At 40.6% G+C, this 19503-nt stretch overlaps 1 protein-coding gene across 1 annotated transcript; it reads left to right on the top strand.

Annotated features, from left to right (window-relative positions):
• Positions 1 to 3919: 3919 nt before the first annotated feature.
• On the top strand, positions 3920 to 18217 carry LOC311000488 (transferrin receptor protein 1-like). Its single transcript, XM_083991214.1, has 18 exons — positions 3920 to 4125; positions 10655 to 10704; positions 11175 to 11412; positions 11683 to 11866; positions 11976 to 12201; positions 12301 to 12423; positions 12543 to 12638; positions 12794 to 12933; positions 13084 to 13235; positions 13338 to 13457; positions 13597 to 13682; positions 13983 to 14046; positions 14184 to 14251; positions 14339 to 14403; positions 14524 to 14617; positions 14709 to 14930; positions 15108 to 15266; positions 15506 to 18217. Exons 2-18 carry the CDS (start codon positions 10672 to 10674, stop codon positions 15746 to 15748), a joined length of 2313 nt encoding a protein of 770 aa, XP_083847340.1. The 5' UTR covers positions 3920 to 4125; positions 10655 to 10671; the 3' UTR covers positions 15749 to 18217.
• The last annotated feature ends 1286 nt before the right edge of the window (positions 18218 to 19503 follow it).

Raw genomic sequence — 19503 nt, 5'->3', positions numbered from 1 at the left:
AAGGTGACAAAAGCTCATAATACTTCATTAAGTTTCCTACTCCACCTGGAAAATGATTTCCTAATTGCTCAACCCAACCTACTTCAGTTCTACCAGTGTACCATGACACCAACCAGGCTGGTCAGTCTGGTTTTTATATGCATGTGTAATTTGAAGTAAAGAGCACATTTTTCTGTGGCATTCAGAAGAAACCTTGGCTTTCATTGGCCTGGTTTCCTCTGACAGGTGTGTGTTGTGGTTGCGTGGGACTGCCTGTGTCAGCAGCTAAGTTTACGGTAAGAAAGAAAAACCACCCAAGGCCAGGCATGAAACCGTATTCACTGAGCACTCCAAGCTAAATATAGGCCAGATGGGTGAACCTTCATTTTGAATTGTGAATAATGTGAGACATTGGCCCCTCAACATATCTGTTTATCTGATGAACGTCTCAATGAGTGTGAAACCTGAAAACGGATTATGAACAGAAAATCTGAAACAAAAGGTTATACACCTAAACCTATTGTTTCTGGTGCATCTTTTCACAGGTGCTCATTGGTTAGCAGTTCCCACTTCCTCTAAAGTACAGTAACACACAACAGCCTGAAACTAACCCTCAGTCTGAGAATTAACAGAGCACCTAGTCATTTAATAATAGAGGTTGTCAAACTATCTTGAAAGAAAGACAAAGAATAATAATAATTAAAAAAAAAAAAAAACCTTTCACGTGTATCTAGTTTATACAGTAGGCTATATGCTTTACCAGATCTTACACAGAAGTTTCTCCATAAAAGATTTGTCCAGCTGTGGTTACTGTAAGACCACCAACATTTGCTTTTCTCAAAGAGAGAGGCACCATAACTTAGTTTACATTCTGCAAAGCCTGATCTCATAATCGTTTTTACCACAGAAACAAACACACCTGAGAGTTAAAACAGTTCTTAGTGGGATTTAGTGGCATTATGAGGAACGGAAGACATATTTCTTTCTCATGCAGTCTTGAGCTCCTCCACTCAGGGATCTTGATTTTTATCAAGGAAAAAGAAGACAAATAACTTCCTCTCCCATGAACTATTTAACTTCCTTGTGTCTGTGTAATTTGTGATTATTGACAAATGTGTAAGAAGGGACAAGATTACACAACCATAGCAGATTGTTGCAGCTGCATTTTTGCACATGCTTGCAAACAATAAGGCCAACATACTGATGTTTAGGAAGTTAATATTTAACATGTTCACCATGTTGGTTTACCCTGTTTGCATGCAAAGATTTAATTATCTCTTAACCCAAAGAGGATTGGGCAGACGATGTAAGGTTTTTGGTTGGTAACACGTTTTTGGTCAAAGTCATCAGAATCTTTGCTCTGGAGACGTTGAAAAAAACACGTGCAAAAAATGTGTATGTAAACTGAGATAGTGGATGTCAAGCTGTTCAAATGAACAAGTGTAAAATGGATCTGGTGGCACCACTGGAAAGGTCAAAGTCAATACAATTTGATACAAAATGATTCATTGATTTAATGCTGTGGCTACACCCATTCCCAGAGTCATGCCACTACAATGGTTAGAGATGCATCTGATGTCCTCAACAGACCAATATAGTGTAATAAATTATCCAGCTTATTATTAAGAAAAAAACACATCTGCTACTTCTGCTGCAACCACAGATTACAATCAAGGTGTATGCTCAATGATATTTATTCAAACATTGTTGCGTGCATGAGAAAGGAACTTGGATGTGTCTGGTCCTTGTTAATCATTTCAGCACTTTGGTTTAATTCTGAATCTGCACGGATCCGGTGCATGTCCTTCTCTGAAAAGTAAAAAAAATATGTAGACCCAGAGTCTTCCAGTGAAAGTCCAGAACCACCTCCGCCTCTGCATTTTCTTTTCTGAGAAAACATTTCCTCCACCGCTTTTGCACAGTTGGAGTATTGTTACAGTGACATGAATGCAGCTACAGACACTGTGGAAATCTGTGGGCTTGCTGTGCTGTTCACCTCTGACACATTTGCCCTAGAGTTAACAATTCAACCAAGCACAGGTCAGGGCATTATTACATTATGTTGCTTGACAGGTCCAGCGCCAGCCAGACCACACCACAGTGTCAGGCAGTGATTACACAGATAGAAGAGACAACTCCAATCTGTTCTGACTACAGTCTCTATGGTGACTTCGCATTCTTGGCCTGAGGTTGAATGAAACTACAACAACCACTTGATGTAAAATATGTTGTTGAACTTTCAGAACTCTAAATCCTTGGTTTGTTTCCAGGAGAAGAAATCCCCATCAAGTCCACTGCAGTGTTCAGCAGGAGATAGAGGCTATCGTAGCTCTGAAGGTGCAGTCTGAGTATGAACATCCATGTTCTAAAGGAGAGGAGATTTAAAGGAGTTGTACACCCTGGTTTTCACAGCTGCATGAGCTCATTGTTCATGTCGCTTGAAATTTCAAAGCACTGACATGAAGTGATAAAAAAATGTGGGAAAATTATACTGTGGGAAAATGATCAAAACCTGAGCTCAGGCCACCCAATGACTGGTTTGCACAAAATACATGTTTGCCGCCTGGAACATATAATTACTAAAGACACCCAAAAGAGCAATGAGGGACAGTTAAACAACCTTACTAAGTCAGTTCTTACTCAATAATCAATTATTAAAAGTGATGGTAAACAAAAGACATTGCAAAACCTAGAATCAAAAAAATAAAAAGAGCCACCTGTTTACAAAGATTTAGTAATAATTGACCACCAGTGGCGACTGCTTTTCTCCTGCCCACCACAAATGTCCAATCACAGGTTGTTGATTTGTCTGCCCTGTCTGAGGTTTTCCAAAACTTGCACTACAGTAGCCTACCATTTTACTTTTAGACATTAGCAGTACCATTTTACTTTTAGACATTAACAGCTGTTTCAGTTGAATGTTGAACAAGGAAACAGAGCAGAAATAGTCTCAGACAACTTCACTGGAAAAAAAATCAGTGTGTCGCACTTAGTCAGCACATGGATGACCAATCTAAATAGACCCACACTTCCTTTCCTTTCCTAGAGCTGATATTTTCACAGCTGCTGCATGGAATAAATGTTATTCTGTGGATTGGTGGGGTCTAAACGTTAACAGTCCTGGGCACACTGGTGTTATGGTTGTTCTCATTTCAAGGTGAGCAGCAGACGAAAGTTGCCAGTTTGTCTATGACACAAATTAGGTTATTTGAGGTAAGGGCCTCACACAGCCAATTGTCCAAACAACTTGTATGGTTGTTTTAACATGAATTAAGTGATATGCAACAGAAAATGCATAAACAGCTCATTACTTTTACTTGTGATTTAACTCTCATGATGGAAATACTGCAGCCACTAGCCTACCTTTGTCTGAGCAATCAGAGGTAGGCTACAACTTAGATAAAAGAAAGCCTAATAATAGACATTATATACTCATACTTTATTTTATTATATACTTATTTAATAAAGATTTAAGCAAATGACAGGGGTCGAAGCAGAAAGGCCTTTGATTGATTTATGCATTAGGGTATTTTTTAGGTAAGGTTTACAGAACGCAATTCCTTTATTGTCTGCACAAAGTAAACTCATCATATAACTTTGTAAATGTGAATCTTCATATATAACAAATTGTTTTCCATGGAATTGTCATGCAGAAATACTCAAATACTTAGGATTGCACTTGTATGAAAATGTAAGACACTTCCACTAGTGACCTTGTTTCAGATCCATAATGTGTGTTTTTATTTCATTTCGTGCTTGAGTATCACATCTTCTCGAGTCAATAATTACATACAAATTGATTTTTTTCCCCCATTAAACTTTGTTTCAACATTCGTGGTAATAAACAGCCAAATACACATCCTCAAAAGAGCACGTGTACAGCCCACTTTCACACTTATCCGGAAGAATCAGTAGGGAAGAATAGGAAATCAAATCTCGCGATGACGTGAGTTCAGTTGGCGCGAAGGAAGTGACGTCGGATGACGCAGCGAGTGGGGGCTCAGTAAAACTGGAAAGCAGCATGGTCAAGGGCACCGTCGCCGGCTGGAAGAGAGAGAGCAGATAGGAAGGAAGCAGCAAGGAGAGGACTCGTGTCAGCGGCTGTCACAGAAGACCTCAGTCAGTTTGAGCAGCGTTGAACAGAAGGTGAGAGTCACATCTGGTGACAAGCGGTTCGCGGCACCGGTTCAAGCTGCACGGCAGGGCTGGTAGCCTATATATTATTGAATTGAATTAACTCCGGTTCAAACTCTGCTCTGTGGAACCACACGAAGCCCCCGTTTTTCTTTGGAGAGTATGTTAATAAATCAGCTACAGCACCGCATATTCTGGTTTTCCCTTGTTTTTTTTTTTTTAATAACCTCCTATTACAGCTTAAATGTATGCTAACTTCGTTTCCGTGCTGCCATGTCAGATAAGGCGTAACGCCAGAGAAGCCGAGCACGCTGTCTATCTGCTTCCTTGAACTGTAGATAAGAGTCATTGACGGCGGCGGAGTGGGCTGGCTGGCTGTCACGTTGCTGCTGCTGCTGCTGCTGCAACCAGGGCGCCATAACGAGGAGAGGCTGTTGTCACGTTCAGCGAGTCCTCCTGCGTCCTCATGGGGGTAACGGTGTCAGTAGGACGTTACACCTCCCTGACCTTGACACACAGCAGCAGCCTGCTGCATAGAGAAGCTAACAGGGTCCTTACAACAACATACATGGTTGTATCATCCGGTCCGGAGCTGCTGGTCCACATTTAGAAGGCACTGAAAAGATATCTGATGCTCAACATGTCTCACAATAATAGTAACATATGGTATGACAGGTACTTGGTTTGGGTGTGGATGAGCTGTCCTTCATCATGACGGACACTTAACAGCAGGTGAAGCTGACAAGTCTTGACCATAGGCTGTCCTTTCTTGACCCTGGGAAGAATATTAAAAAGTCAAGTTGCAGTTCTTGTCATATGTAGTAAAATTGCTATAACCTGTTTTTACATGATTTTAGTGATAATTATAATAATACTCATAAGTTAGATTCAAAATATGATTAACCTCAATTGAGTGTGTGTCAACCTGGAAGTCATGGACTGTGTGTGGTGCCACCTGCTGGGGCCCTTGGGCATAAAGGGACATCCACTGTTTACAAAGTTACCACCAGGACATGTGGAAGTAGAATATAAGGTTGTAAAATGAGTGACAAAAGGTCTTTGTCTGACACTGGGCATACTACAACAGTATCCTGTGTTGACACCCATTGTCCATAATTCAGAATGTGCTATTGTTTTAACTTACTTGTTTAAGCCTAATTCATTGGATTTTCTTGGCTCACTGTTGTAATTTTGGCTCACTTTCCCATGAGCTACTTGGAGCTTTGGAGCCCAGTGTGACTCTCACATGATTTGCCACTGCACAATGACTCCGACTCACCCCTGACCCTTCTCTGCTTCTCCTGCCCCCCCCTCCTTTTCTCACCACCTTTTTGTATCCCACACTTTACTTTTCTCCCTCCCCTGCTCTTCCTATCTCACCCACACATTGCTCGTTCTTCCATCAGCAGACAGTGTGTCCTTGTTTCTTCATCCCTTATCTGTTATGGTCCTCTCCAACAAGGACAAGGCTGAAGGCACAGCAAAAAAAAAAGTATACATTTTTTTGGTAACTGTCCTGATCACTAGGGATTTTGGTCAAAACATTTGAAATTAAACTCTATGCTAATTTATAATGTGAGTGAACAGTTGTGTAATTGTCTGTTTTTCACTCTATGTGTACATTTTATTTTGTCATATGTTCATGCAACCTGCCGCACTAACCGGTGATGCAAGGTTTAACCGCTTGTTGCCTGTAAGCTGCCTATTATCTAGATCATTTTTGGTTGTCTCTGTAGATGATAATTTGTAGATGAGTTTTGTTCAGTGCTGCTCAGAGGACTGGTTATAAGCTCTGAAGCACTGAAATATTTTTAGCCTGAAATGTTGTGAGACCATGTATTAGGGATTGGATGGTGTTTGTGAGCCTCCAGTTTCTCAAATGATGATCTATTTGGTGTCATTGCATGGCTGTGAAGTCTGCTCAAAAATATTTATTTCCTCATGCACTGTACATGTTTCCAGTTAATAGTTCAATCAATAGTCAGATGGGAACTTCAGTTTGTATTCAGGTTCATGACTTCAGGGAAAGACATAACTCATCTACAAAGCTATTACTGCAACAGGAAGACAATGATTTTATCAGTAAGTAGTTGATACAATGTCTGGAATGAACAACTCATAACTTCTGACCCAAAGAAACTGTATTTTTTTTAAATGAGATGTGATGGGAAAATTCCACTGAGTGTTTTGCGTTTATGTCCAGTCTCTTCATAGCTGGATATACACAAATACTCAAACAACTGCTGTAAAGTGCAGGTGTTTTAATGACCTGGCCATTTGCTGATGCTGGAGTTTCTTAGATACAGAGAATACTTAGTAGCTGTTATTGTTTGTTTGGTATGTATTCAAGGTTGCATTAGCTTGTAATAGTTATCATGTAATATTATTCAAGCAAAATATATTTTGTTAATATCTGCATTTTAAACCACATCACAACATCCTATAATAGTGCATGTTTAATAATATGGTAAATAAGTGCTACGAGAGAATAGTTTTCACCTCCAACTTCTTTGCCCCCTCTTTGGCCCTCAACTGAGTTCACACTCGCAGTGTTGTAATTGTTTTCTTGCCACAGCTTCAGTAACTATTTATGAGGCAATGGCTACCCTTTTCAAAGGGATTTCTTCAGTTACTAAGAACTTTATGAGGAAGCTACTTTTGCAACCTGTTCGACCCTTGAAACCAGAGAGAAATTCACCCTTCAAACAGTCTTTAAGGTGGAACTGCCTTATCTATCATGCTTGACTTCTTGCTATGTTTTTGGCTTGTGTGTTCAGGTAATTTGGTCTGTGCTATTGTTGGGTAGAATGACAAGTTGTTCCATGTCTTCACTATTTTTACTCTTAATTACAAGTGCATTGTATTGAGATGAACTCAAAGGGGACAGTTCTGTCCTGCTCTTTTTTATTTATTTTTTAAGAATAGCTGTCCAACAGGCTATGCCTGCTGGTGCTGTTTCCAGAAGGGCGTGACTCAAGTTAGCGTTTACTATCTCTACTGCACACGCATCTTTTAGAAATTATTCAATAAAGATACAAGCCATGCCTCTTACTACTAACTAGTGGTTCAAAGACTTTTACAAGGGAATATACCTCATCAGAGACATAACACATGTTGATAACCATTAGTTGAATTGTTAATGTGTATGTATAGTTATGTACTGTATGTATGTTATACAGTAGTTCTTATATATAGTTATTTTATTTATATATATATATACTGTGTGTGTGTTTTGTTTTGTTTATAGCTTATATCCATAGGTTTCTCAACTAAAAGAGTAGCTAATGAGATTAAAGTATTAGAAGTAGGCCTGGTATGTTTGGTATGTAAGATTATAGACATAGCTCTGCCCAATTAGCGTTACAGAGCAGCTAATCCTGTCCTGATGACACTTAAAAAAATCTGTATCAACACCTTTCAGGTTATGTTGCAAAGAAGGCTATGAAAAAGAACATTTCAAGATGCTAATGTTTGTCCATAAACTAGTTGTCTTAGTTTGTGAACTTTAGAGCAGTGCAGTGCTGTTTTATTAAGGTTGTATCACCCCTTAAGGTTATAGATGTCAACACAGACCTGGGGCCAAGTTCTAAAGTTAGCTGCACTTACAATGTTTAGGAATATAGCCCGTGTGTTTTTCTGTACCGCAGTATTGAATGGTCAGGTTCCGCCATGCCTGCACCCTCCTCTGCTTCATTAAAAAACCTTTTGAACATGATGTTGGGAGTTCAGCAAGGCCATGCTTTGGTGATTGAAATTGGGGCAGCCCCTGTGCCTGCCAGAGAGTTTGTGTCTCCTTTCTCCTCACGCAATGTCCAGTTGGGTACCCTTCCGGTGGTGTTAGTAGACTGGCCCAGGGTCAGTCAGAATTCTTCTCTGCCGTTTCATTCCCCATGCTTTAGTCACTGCATGCCATGCAAGCTTTATTTATGTACTTATTTATTTTTTCCTATTCTCAGTAATAGCTTTACCAACAAAATAAATTTAATAGATTATTTACAAATTAAATAGTGAGCTAAATCTTATCATGTTTTGAAACATGTGGGTGTTGCTCGTCCACTGTCAACAAAGCAGCAATTCAGTGACTTATTCAGTTCAAAGTTTAACAGACTTAACTTTTGAGGGCATACTACTTCTCACAAGAGGTGGCTGTTAAAGCTGGTGGAGTAATCTCCTACATCGATTGATAAGACATGGTTTATTTAAAAGGGTTTTGTCTGTTTGGTTCTTTTCTGAAGGTCAGACAGGGTAGGAGAGGCCACAAGGGTTCTTTGCTTATCCCTTATGAAGAAAGTTGGTTGGATGTGTGAGATACTGCTAGCTGGAATGTTTCTTCTGTGTTTCACTGATGTAGCAAATGATAGTAATTTGCAAATACTTTGAATGAATACAGCTTATTTGGTTTGTATTCATTTGTATGAACACAGTGGAAATGCATGTTGTTGTGCAGCAAGTTTGAAATAGATAAAGTCTTATTTAATTGTCACGCTGCATCTAGCACATGGATTTGCTCAGTTCCTTAGCCTGCTCTCTTACAAAGGCACTGACAATAGACCCATACGGCACAGTCTCACTGGCCATCAGGAGACCTGTGCAGACATGTCAAGTGTAGCTATAGCTAGTGGTTATTTATTTTTCATGAGGAAGGCTATTTTTTTTTAAATGTTTGCAGTAAAATACCCTTTTATATCTGGTATTATTTGTTTAGTTCAAGAAAGCTCATTTGTTTTCCACAGTTACATTATTGTGCAGTATGTAATTTTTGCTTGTCTTGTCCAAGATTGTCACGCAGGGCATTGAAAGATGGTGGCTACTATTATCAGCCAAGTGTGGTTCGATTGAAGAAGCTGTGTATGACCAGCTAGATAGGTCAAACTTCATTCAAACAATGAACACGTCCCCGCCCAGATACTCTGTTTCCTTATGTTGACATACCGAAAATACCAAGAAATAGACTCAAAAGTTTCGAACATGAAACATGGTGAAGTGGAGGTGGTCAAATCTCCTCCCTGCTGTTCTATAAAACAACTTTGTCTCTGTGCCCGTAGTCGTAACACGATACAGATGTTTAAAATGACCAACTTCCATACCCTCTCCACAAAAAACAAGATGAATCTTAAAGCAGAAGTGAGTGATCCGGTCGTTTTCGCTAATGCTGCGTTCCAGGCAGGCTTTTGAAATCGTAAATTACAGCTTCAAGTCACAACTTACGACTTTGTAGCGTTCCAGGCAACCCACTCGTGTTTTTCCGACCTGTTTTACCGGTGAAAGTCACTATAACGGCCACTCGTAACTTCCGACCGGTGAACTCGTACCAGATCGAACTGGTACCACTTCACGGTCGGAAAAATACGAGTTTCCTTGAACGCACCATAACAGTCCTCGTCGCTACGTCACCACATTCATGGCGTTCCTTGGCTGCACACACAGCCCTGCATGCCGTTCTCTCTCCTCATTGGATAAAAACTGTAGGATACGATAAATGTTTTCTCTTCGGCTCAGAGCAGAGCAGAGGGACTGAGAGACCCGTGTTTCAGTCCAAACACTCTATGTAAGTGATTGCTGTCGGAAGATATAACTATTTAAGACTTATATTAACACAAATATATCACTCACTTCTGCTTTAATATAGAAAATATATAGATTGGCATTTTCTTTTAAAGTTGTTGTCTTGCTGGTTCTATTGGCTCCACTTCCCCCTGATTCCTGGGGGTATTGTGCTATTTCATCTGTTTTCATAACCCTTTATAAAATGTCCACAAATACAGATAGTGGTGAATTGAACACAATGAATGGATGGAAGGCTCCATCTTTATATGTATGTAATGTTTGATTCACAGAATCCAACAATCGAAGACCAGTTGACCTAATTTAAATGATATAGCAATAGTGAATGTTTAGTTTGCAGCAGTACATTGTATATGAATGCAAAATGGCTCTTGACAGTTAGGATCTTACATGCTTTGCAATGCTGCATAATGGTTTCGACCCATCCTACCCCCCACAGTTTTAGCACCTTACAGAACAGGCCTCTCTCCTGGAAACTGTCACATGTTGCTTTTATTCTACATGAATAACACGTATTACAGTGCTTAAGAATATATACAGAAGAGTTGCATTTCAGCTTCAGCTCTTCTGTTAAATTGAAACCTTGCTTTGTTTGGCTTGTGGTTTGAACTGAAGCTTGTGGGAAGCTAGTTATGCTGTTATTGTATTCTTCTGGCGATGGATCACATGGAGGCATGGAGTCTGACCTGTGCAGGACACTGGTCTTTTGTGCCTAGAAACAGTGCTGCCTTTCTAGTTAGCAGCAAAGGAAACCCCATGCATGTTTGGACAAGAGGTGGGACGTGTTCTTTGGACACCCCATTATTCCCACAAATCAGTTACACAATGTATCCACACGGCACCGAAATAAACCCTTTAGAAGTCTTAGAGCGCAGACACTCATTCTTCGTAGACTTGCTGATTTGATGTCTTTAATTTGTAGCCACCATTTCTACTATATAAAAGTCCAACGTGGTCGTTTGTTTCCCTTTTTCAGAATCCTAAGAAGCAGCAATGGACCAAGCAAGGTCAACCATATCAAAAATTGTGAGTATTGTAACTTTACTTGACTCAAAAACAAGATCGGCTTGTAGGAATGATCCCTCCATTGCGGAATGTTATCGTTACCACCAAAAAAAAAGTAAATCATTGCAATAATCAGTAAATGTGAACCACTGTCACAGTCAGTCCTCTATGTGAGCTGTCACAGTAAGTTGACTGAATGGCTGAAATAAACACCATGCAGTGATGGTTACACAAGTGATGAACTACTTCCTGTCAGATTTGTTGCTGATGTTGGAACATTTAAGTCTTTAAATGAACTTTGGCAAGCATTCAGAGCCACACAACAATTTCCTGTCTGGTGAAGCAAATCCAAACTGTACTACAACAATTTGTACAAAATCTCACTGCACATAGAGTGCAGCTTTATCTCTTACGATCATGGGTTCAATCATCAAACACCTATGTATTGTTCCATTAATGCTGTTCATTGTAATGTTTTTCTTCCTATACAGTTTAATGGGGAGCCACACTCCTACACACGGTTCAACTTGACACAAAACATGGAAGGCGACAATAGCCATGTGGAGATGAAGCTGTCGTCTGACATGGATGAGGAAGTTGGTGGAAATGGAGTGGGAGAACATCTGAATCACAACTCGGCCCGCAAACCGTATGTGACTCAAAAGGTTGGGCGAACACCCAAGAACCTCTGCTTCATGGCAGCTGCAGTCCTCCTCATCTTTATCATTGGTAAGAGGGGTCAACAAATAAAGAAGGTGCATTCATATGAAGACTGCATTAATAAAATGTGTGGAGTTCCACAGGGATCAATCTTAGGACCACTACTCTTCTGTGTTATGAGTTTTTGATTGGTGTTTTAATTGGAAGACTTGGTGTCTTTCCCCAACCAAGCAGACAACACATAGCTTTATGTACCCGTGTCTCCTGATGTGTGCTTGTTTTAGTCTTTTTTTTAGTCTCAGTTGGTTGTCCCTCATTTTAAACCACTGCTTCTTTCAGGATACTTGATTGGCTACCTGGTCCATCAAAAGAAGGAACCGGCTCCCAGCCCTGTAGTGTCGGTGGTCCCTTTTGAACAAGCTATTAAACACGAGACAGGTGCTGCCCCCCTAATGGACTGGGATGATGTCAAAGCACTTTTGGCTACAAAACTCAGTGAATCCAAATTTGAATCTGTCTTTAGGTAAGCCTACATTTTTCTGCCAGGCAGTGATGACTTCTTTTTCTAAAAATCATAGTTTTAACTCTGCCATTTTCCTTTTCCTGTCATGTTTGGTTTTCTCTGTCATCAGTGAGTTTACCAGTCTCAACCACCGAGCTGGTTCTCCTGGTGATGAAGAGCTGGCGAACAAGGTGAACAACAGGTTTAAAGAGTACGGCATGGACACCTGGACTGATGAGCACTTTGTTAGGGTTCAGGACCCTCCAGCTTCTGGCTCCAACAGAGTTGTTTTCAAGAACGGGATTGAGGAGCGTCCAACTGGATTTCTTTCCTACAGTGCCAATGGATCAGTAACGGTAATCTACAAGATAAATTAAAGCAGAGATTTTTTTTTCATAAGAAAGGTAATTCCCTAATTTTATTTCTCTCTTTTTTTTTTTCTTTCTTTGGCCCAGGGTGCTGTTGTGTATGCGCACTACGGGCAGCAAGTGGACTTCACATCGCTGCAGGGCAAGAATGTCAACCTGACTGGCAAGGTCCTGCTGGTCAGAGCTGGTAGGCTCAGTTATGCTAAGAAGGTGGGTGGTTTTAGTAATATAAAAAATATACATTTAAATATGTATATTTTATATGCTTTTCCCCTCAGTTGCTCTAAAGTACGAAATTCTGAACCTTGCTTGTATCTTTTTGCTTACAGGTAGCCAATGCTGCCAAAATGAAGGCCTCTGCTGTGTTGATCTATGCAGACCCCACAGATTACTCTATCGGAGAGACAACTCAGCTGTATGGACATGTGAGTGTGGACTGTTTAGAAACAGAGATTAGAGATCGTACTTATTTCTAGACATGATCAGTTGTGTTGGTGCCGTGACAACAAACAAACAAAAGCATTTGTTGTCAACTGTTGTGCTGGTCAAACTTCATAAGTCTTCCTTGTGTCTGTCACAGGTCCACTTGGGGTCAGGGGATCCCTACACCCCAGGCTTCCCCTCCTTCAACCACACTCAGTTTCCTCCCGTCCAGTCTTCAGGTCTACCAACAATCTTGGCTCAGACCATCACAACAGCCACGGCAACTAAGATTATGCAGTAAGACCCAGACACACTGTGGACCATCTGAAATGATGATGAAAACTTGAAATATTCACTCTACAAACTGTACTATCTGATGACGTAAAGTGGGATATAGACATATGTGTCTCAGTAGTGGCTGACATGTTTATTATGTGTGTCCAACAGGCAGCTGGGGGGTCAGAGTGCACCTGCAGAATGGGGAAGCTACTACAAACTGGGAGAAGATACAGATGTGATCACTGTGGAGGTCAACAACGTCCTCACTGAAAAGAGCATACACAATGTCTTTGGTGCCATCAAAGGCTTTGTGGATGCAGGTAAGATGCTACTTTAACAAGACAGACATGAGATCAGGTCAGTTGAATGTCAGTGAGTGTGTTGTGGTTGTCTTTTCTGATTGTCTCATGGTTAAATCTTAGACCGGTATGTGGTCATCGGTGCTCAGAGGGATGCCTGGGGTCCAGGTTTTGCAACATCAACTGTTGGCACCAGCGTGCTTGTTGAGCTGGCTCGTTCCATCTCAGACATGGTGAAGAATGGTGAGTCTCAGTCTTGATGACAGCTGCTGTTTCTGATGAGAAATGATTTTGACAGAAGTGACATGACATTAATATCAGACCCTGTTTAGTGAGGGCACTGCTCTTTTTGTTCATACTCATGTGTTATCCACTTGAACAGATGGATTCAAGCCAAGGAGGACGATTGTGTTTGCTAGCTGGAGCGCTGGAGAATATGGGAGTGTTGGCGCCACCGAGTGGCTGGAGGTGAGAACTGCATGATGTTTGAAACTGTTGAACAAGAAAGTCTTGGATTGGATTGGATTGTACTTTATTGTCCCAAAGGGAAATTTGTTTTGGGCTCAGAGCCACTGCATACACAAAACAATACATAGGAGACATTCATACAAAGTACTTTCACACCTTTAACACACATTCAAAACAGTGAAGGGTGCTTCCACTCTATTACAAGTAAATGAATAAAATCAATAAATCCGTAGAACTGATCAAACCAGCACAACAATGAGTAATGTTACTGACTGTTTTTTGTACTTGTTGCATTTCTAGGGTTATCTGACTTCTCTGAACATGAAAGCCTTCTCCTACATCAACCTGGATGGTGTTGTAACAGGTATTTACTTCTCTTTTAAAAACATCTTTGACATCTTGTCCACATTATATGAATAGTTAGAAAAATGGCTGTAACTGATATTGACATCTAGAACTGTAATGTGTATAAGGACACTTCACTCCAATGTTCTTCTCCAGGTCGCAGTGGATTTAAAGTAGCAGCCAGTCCCTTGATGCACAGCCTGATTGAGAGCACTCTGAAGGAGGTGAACTCAGCAATTCAATACAATCCATTCATGTCATTTAGTCAAGTTTTTCAGAAAAATTAATGTATTCAATTGTTTTGTCCTCAGGTGAAATTTGACAACACTCAGTCTCTTATCTCTCAGTTTGGGAAGAGCAACTGGGAATCGGATATGTAAGTCTTTTACATTCTCCTCTACAGTCTCAGTGTTTCATTACCTCCATGACTACCAAACTTTTCTCATACTCATGTTCAGCAAATGGTCACGGCTTCTTTTTCATGTTTATCTTCCAGTTTGGAGCCTCTGAAACCAGACAACGCTGCATATCCTTTCCTGGCCTTCTCCGGCATTCCCTCACTCTCATTTAGATTTGCTGCTGGTAACTCAGTAAGTCGTCCTGATGTTCCAAAATTAAATAAGAGTTTTGACAACCCTGTTCATTGACTTAATTCATCCTAATGTTCTTCTCCTCCTTTAGCACTACCAATACTTTGGCACACTGCAGGACACCCAGCTGAAGCTGAACAGCGCCACAGCCAACAATGTTCCTAAACTGGCTGTAGCATCAGCCCAGTTTGCAGGTCACATAGCTCTGAGGCTGGTCCATGATCATCTGCTGCAGATGGACCTGGGGAAATACGAGAAGCTCATACGTACTCGTGTGGCGCAAATCAATGTGAAAGTCAAGAGTGTTCAGAGAGTGAGTGGCAAATGAAAATAACGTTTACCTTCAATTTTCAATTTTTCTGCCATTTAATTATCATTTTTTTCCATTGCTGTTAAAAAATAACCAGATGTCCCTGGAAGATGCTCCTCTATTTAATTGAGTTAATCCAGTTCACTAACTAAGCGGTGTTGATGCTGTGTCTGCTTCCAGGCTCAGCCTCAGCTGTTGCCCAAGGCCCTGACAGTGCAGTGGTTGATCTCAGCCTATGGCTCCTACGGCCGTGCCTCTCGTGCCCTGGCAACAGAAGTCCAGAACAGTGACCTGGAGGACATTGAGAAGTGCCGCATCATCAATGACCGCATCATGACGGTAAGATCTCTACAGTTCAGGATCATTGTTGAGATACTCTGTAGAAATGCAACACTCACACACAGTCATGTGCAGAGGCCAGTACAGGTTATTTGCTGATCAGAACGTGGTGGAAGGCAGTGATGGTGCTGATATTAAAGGTTGTTCAGCAGTGCATAGAGTGTAAAATAACCACCCTAAAAGACATGACATAATTAAATGCATTTATGTGAACATCCTTCTCTCCCGTGTTTCTGCAGGTGGAAAGGAACTTCCTGTCGCCCTACGTGTCTCCCAGAGATAGTCCCTTCCGCCACATCCTGCTGGGCTCCGGCCCCCACACTCTCACAGCTCTGTCCGACCATCTCGATGCGCTCAGGACCGACGCCCCTGAGGCTGACGCCGACCTGTTCCACAACCAGTTTGCCCTGGCTACCTGGACCATTCAGGGCTGTGCCAACTCACTAGCAGGCGACATCTGGTCCTTGGATAATGAAATCTAAAATAATTTCCCCTCCCTACTCCTCTGTTCATGGTTTAATTCACCAACAGTCCCAGTTGCAGTCACAGTAATGATAACATGTGCATAAGCCTCCTGCCTTAACAAAGAAGTTCAGTAGGTCTTTTTTTCCCACTTTGGAAAGAGAAATAATTCAAATAATATTTCAAATCATTTAACTTGTGGTACTTGAATACCACAGTCTTGAACACATTGGTGCTAGTAACAACTACCTGTATAAATGCCTGTGTTACGTGGCAGTACTATTCAAATTGGTGATACCCTCTGCATGAAAGAGATACAGTCAAAGTGATACTTTTCAGTGCAGTATCAGGTCACACAGCAATGACTATTTACCAGCTCAGAGGTTAGTAAACAGAAAAGGGCAGTGTGATGTAATAAGCTAAAGATGTCCCTTTGTTTACCATAATAATTACAATTCACAACTGCTGGTATTTCCACTGCTGCTGTAGCCTCATGTTGAAACCTGAGCTGGTTTCTTTTGGTAGCTATAATTTCGTACTGTGCTGACATCTGATACTCGACTCTTTGTCAGAGATTCAGACGTTGTTGAAAAAGGACTAAAGATGAATTTCTAATGACACAGCACAGAACACACCTAGAGGTAGAGTTGAGACAATCGGCTGTTGTTACTGGCACTGTCCAACACTCAAGCAGCGTTAATCTCTCAAGAAAAGTCCTACTTACATGCAACAATTTACAAAAAAAGATTATAATCTCAAGTTGATAGTTAGGGAGGCCGGGGAGGGAGACGGTCTCTAACCACGTGGCACTGAATCAACAAACCGTACATCTATTTATTGTGTTATTTATTTATCAGTGGCAGGGTTCACTATAAATAGTTTTTTTATCGCCTTTTCTAAAAAAACGTATAATTATCGGGAGCAGTGCCTTCCATAATTATGACAGTTATACTGTCGAAATGACAAAGCAGCATCTGCTAAAAGTAGTGTACATGTGGACCGATGGCCAGTGCTGCGCACAGAGCCACTCAATTCTGAGGTCAAAATGATTTTCTACATAACTGACACTGGATGGGTCTTTAGCAAGACAAGCTTACGTATGACATTTGACAATATTTCTTGACTGTCTCTGAATGTATCCTCAGCACTGGCTCCTTGGTACATGTACACTTCTTGTCCTGACAACATTATCGGGAGCAGTGTCTTCCATAATGTGAAAGAAGAAGGTAGTTTTTGCCTACCACTGTGTGTCTGTATCGGAGGCAGTGATCTCCATATTTCACTGTAGGGGTGGATGTTTTTATTATCGGGAACAGTGTTTCCCATAATGTTTGTATATATACAGTTCATTGCTACACAATGCACATGTTGCCTGCATCTTTAGATCCCTTCTGTGTTTCCATGCTCATGCACCTCTGTAGTTTCCTCTTGCACAAATATCAGCCTACAGCTTGTGCTCACAGATCTGAGAGATGGTGAAGAGTTTAGACGTCAGCTCTTCTTTTGCCGTCTGTCTCTGTTAGTAGGTTCAGATGTCTTCAATCTGTTTTGGGTTTCTTAACTGAGCTCTTTGTCTCATTTTAATTGGATTGTTTCTTTTGGTTGTGTATGGAACTGATATAGAAGGTCGTCAGCTTTAAAGAAATCATGATACAAACATGGGACCACTGTGGTTACAGTGGTGTGGTTCAGTTTTTCCAGAAGAACTCTGCAATGTGTGTTTTTTTTTCTTTTTTTTTTTAGTGATCCTTGTCGGTGTGAAAGTACACTCTACCTTCTATTTTGATGTGTTCATCATACTTGTTAAGAGATTTCCTTGTGCCTTTTTGTTTTGTGACTGTGTTATAGAACAAAGTTTCTACATGCAGTACTGAAAGGACTTTTTGAGGATGAATATTTGGCTTGTTTAGTTCTGACATTTCTCTTTTCCCCCTGTTTCTGCTAGAATCTGAAGTTACTGGTGTAAAATGCCTGTTCTGCTACAACACTTTTTAGATCAAGTTACAAGAAAGATGACATTTGTGACAATGAAAGGAAAAAAAGCATCAGTTTAAATGGGTTTAAAAATGACACTGAATGTTACAGTAGTTGACCTGGTGCTCCTTTCTTTAGCTCATCTGCTCAAGTCTGGTCAGAAGGCCCCTCGTGGATTTCTAATGTTTTATCATGAGAACCACCTGATGTTAGGCCTCTGCAGAACACATGTTTTATTTGTTCACCACTGATAGATGCTGGACTACAATGAGGTTACATTCTTGAAAATAGCAACTTGCTGACCACCAGGAAAACCATAAACCAAATTGTTAATTGTTACGATGAGGATTCGGACAAAGAAAAATGTATTTATTTGAAGATATTCAAAGTGTTGTCATTTATAAAGAATGAGTCTGAAAATTGTTAAAAGAAGTGCATTTTCCCATTAGATTTTATACAAGTTTGCTTTATTTGTTTTTTCCTGTTTTTTGCTGCAATAAACTGTCATCACAATAGTTGAGCCTTGATTATTACTTCACCTATAATTCTTACAATTATCAATTTGACACATTCACAAAACTCATACAGTCTCCACTCACAGCAAACACATCAGTTGTACTTGAATAGAGAATAACGGTGTGAAACGTTCACACTGTACTACAGAACAGCCTCATTTCTTCACAAGCTGCTGGATGTGTAGTTTATTCCTCTTGGCTTTTTTTTATTAGATAGAGAGACAGTAAACTGGGAGGCAGAGAGCGGGGAATGACATGCAGGAAAGGGCCGCCCGATGCGGGATTCGAACTGGGGCCGCCTGCAGCTAGGACTGTAGCCTCTACAGGTGCCTGCTTAACTTACTGCACCACTCGATGCCCCGGTTTATTCCTCTTATGATACAACAGTGATGGCGGTGCTCACAGGGCAGAGAAGAGACTGGTTGTCATGACGGTGTTTGACCAGGTGATGGAGACAAAATGGTGAGCTTCTTTTAAGAGTCACAAGTCAGAACATAATAAGATATAAGAATCTGTACTGTGATGTTATGAGGACCTGTTGCAATCTCTTCTTGGCAATGAAGATCACACAGCTCAATGTAGCCTTCAGTTTCCGTTTTGATCTTAAAGCAGATTTAAATGAGTACACAGCAACAGTAATGATGAGAACAAGTCTATACAGTCTTAGATGTTTCATACAGGAGGTTAACCAATTTCAGATTCTGTTTTTGAGTTCCCAGGTTTATCAAAATCTCAGGTGGATTAGATTAGTTCTTATTCTTTACATTTGTTACAAGAAGGTTTCACAGCCTCTTTGACATTGTTCTCCAAATGGACAAATACTTAAGAATCTGCAAGTGAGTTTCATAGCTTTTGTGTTGGTGACAGAGGAAGTGAGAACCACAATGAACCACTCACTGCATCGCAACACCTGCAAAAATTTGCACAATTTGCACAAATTTGAGTGAGAAGGATAAAACTTGTTTTTACCAACTTTTTTTCACTGTGGTGCATGCACCTACTGATTTGCAAGAGTACCTCATGTCAAAGCAGGTGTGACAAATCTGGTGGAAGATAAAGAATTTAAAAACAAATCTCCTGCCTTTGTGGAATAGCATCAATCATTGACACCATACTACAGGTGGACATCATGTGTACATACACTGTTGTTGTCAACAGGTTATTAAAACTCCAGCTGTGGTCACTGTGAGACCACCATCATTTACTTTTCTCAAAGAGAGAGAGAGTCAATGTGATCTCATATTCAAATATCATAATTTAGAATCACACTGGAGTGACTAAACAGA

This window comes from Trachurus trachurus, assembly GCF_905171665.1.
Source record: "Trachurus trachurus genome assembly, chromosome: 17".
Classification (NCBI taxonomy): Eukaryota; Metazoa; Chordata; class Actinopteri; order Carangiformes; family Carangidae; genus Trachurus; species Trachurus trachurus.
Note: the sequence above shows the minus strand (reverse complement) of the source record. Positions and strands in the feature narration are given on the sequence as shown.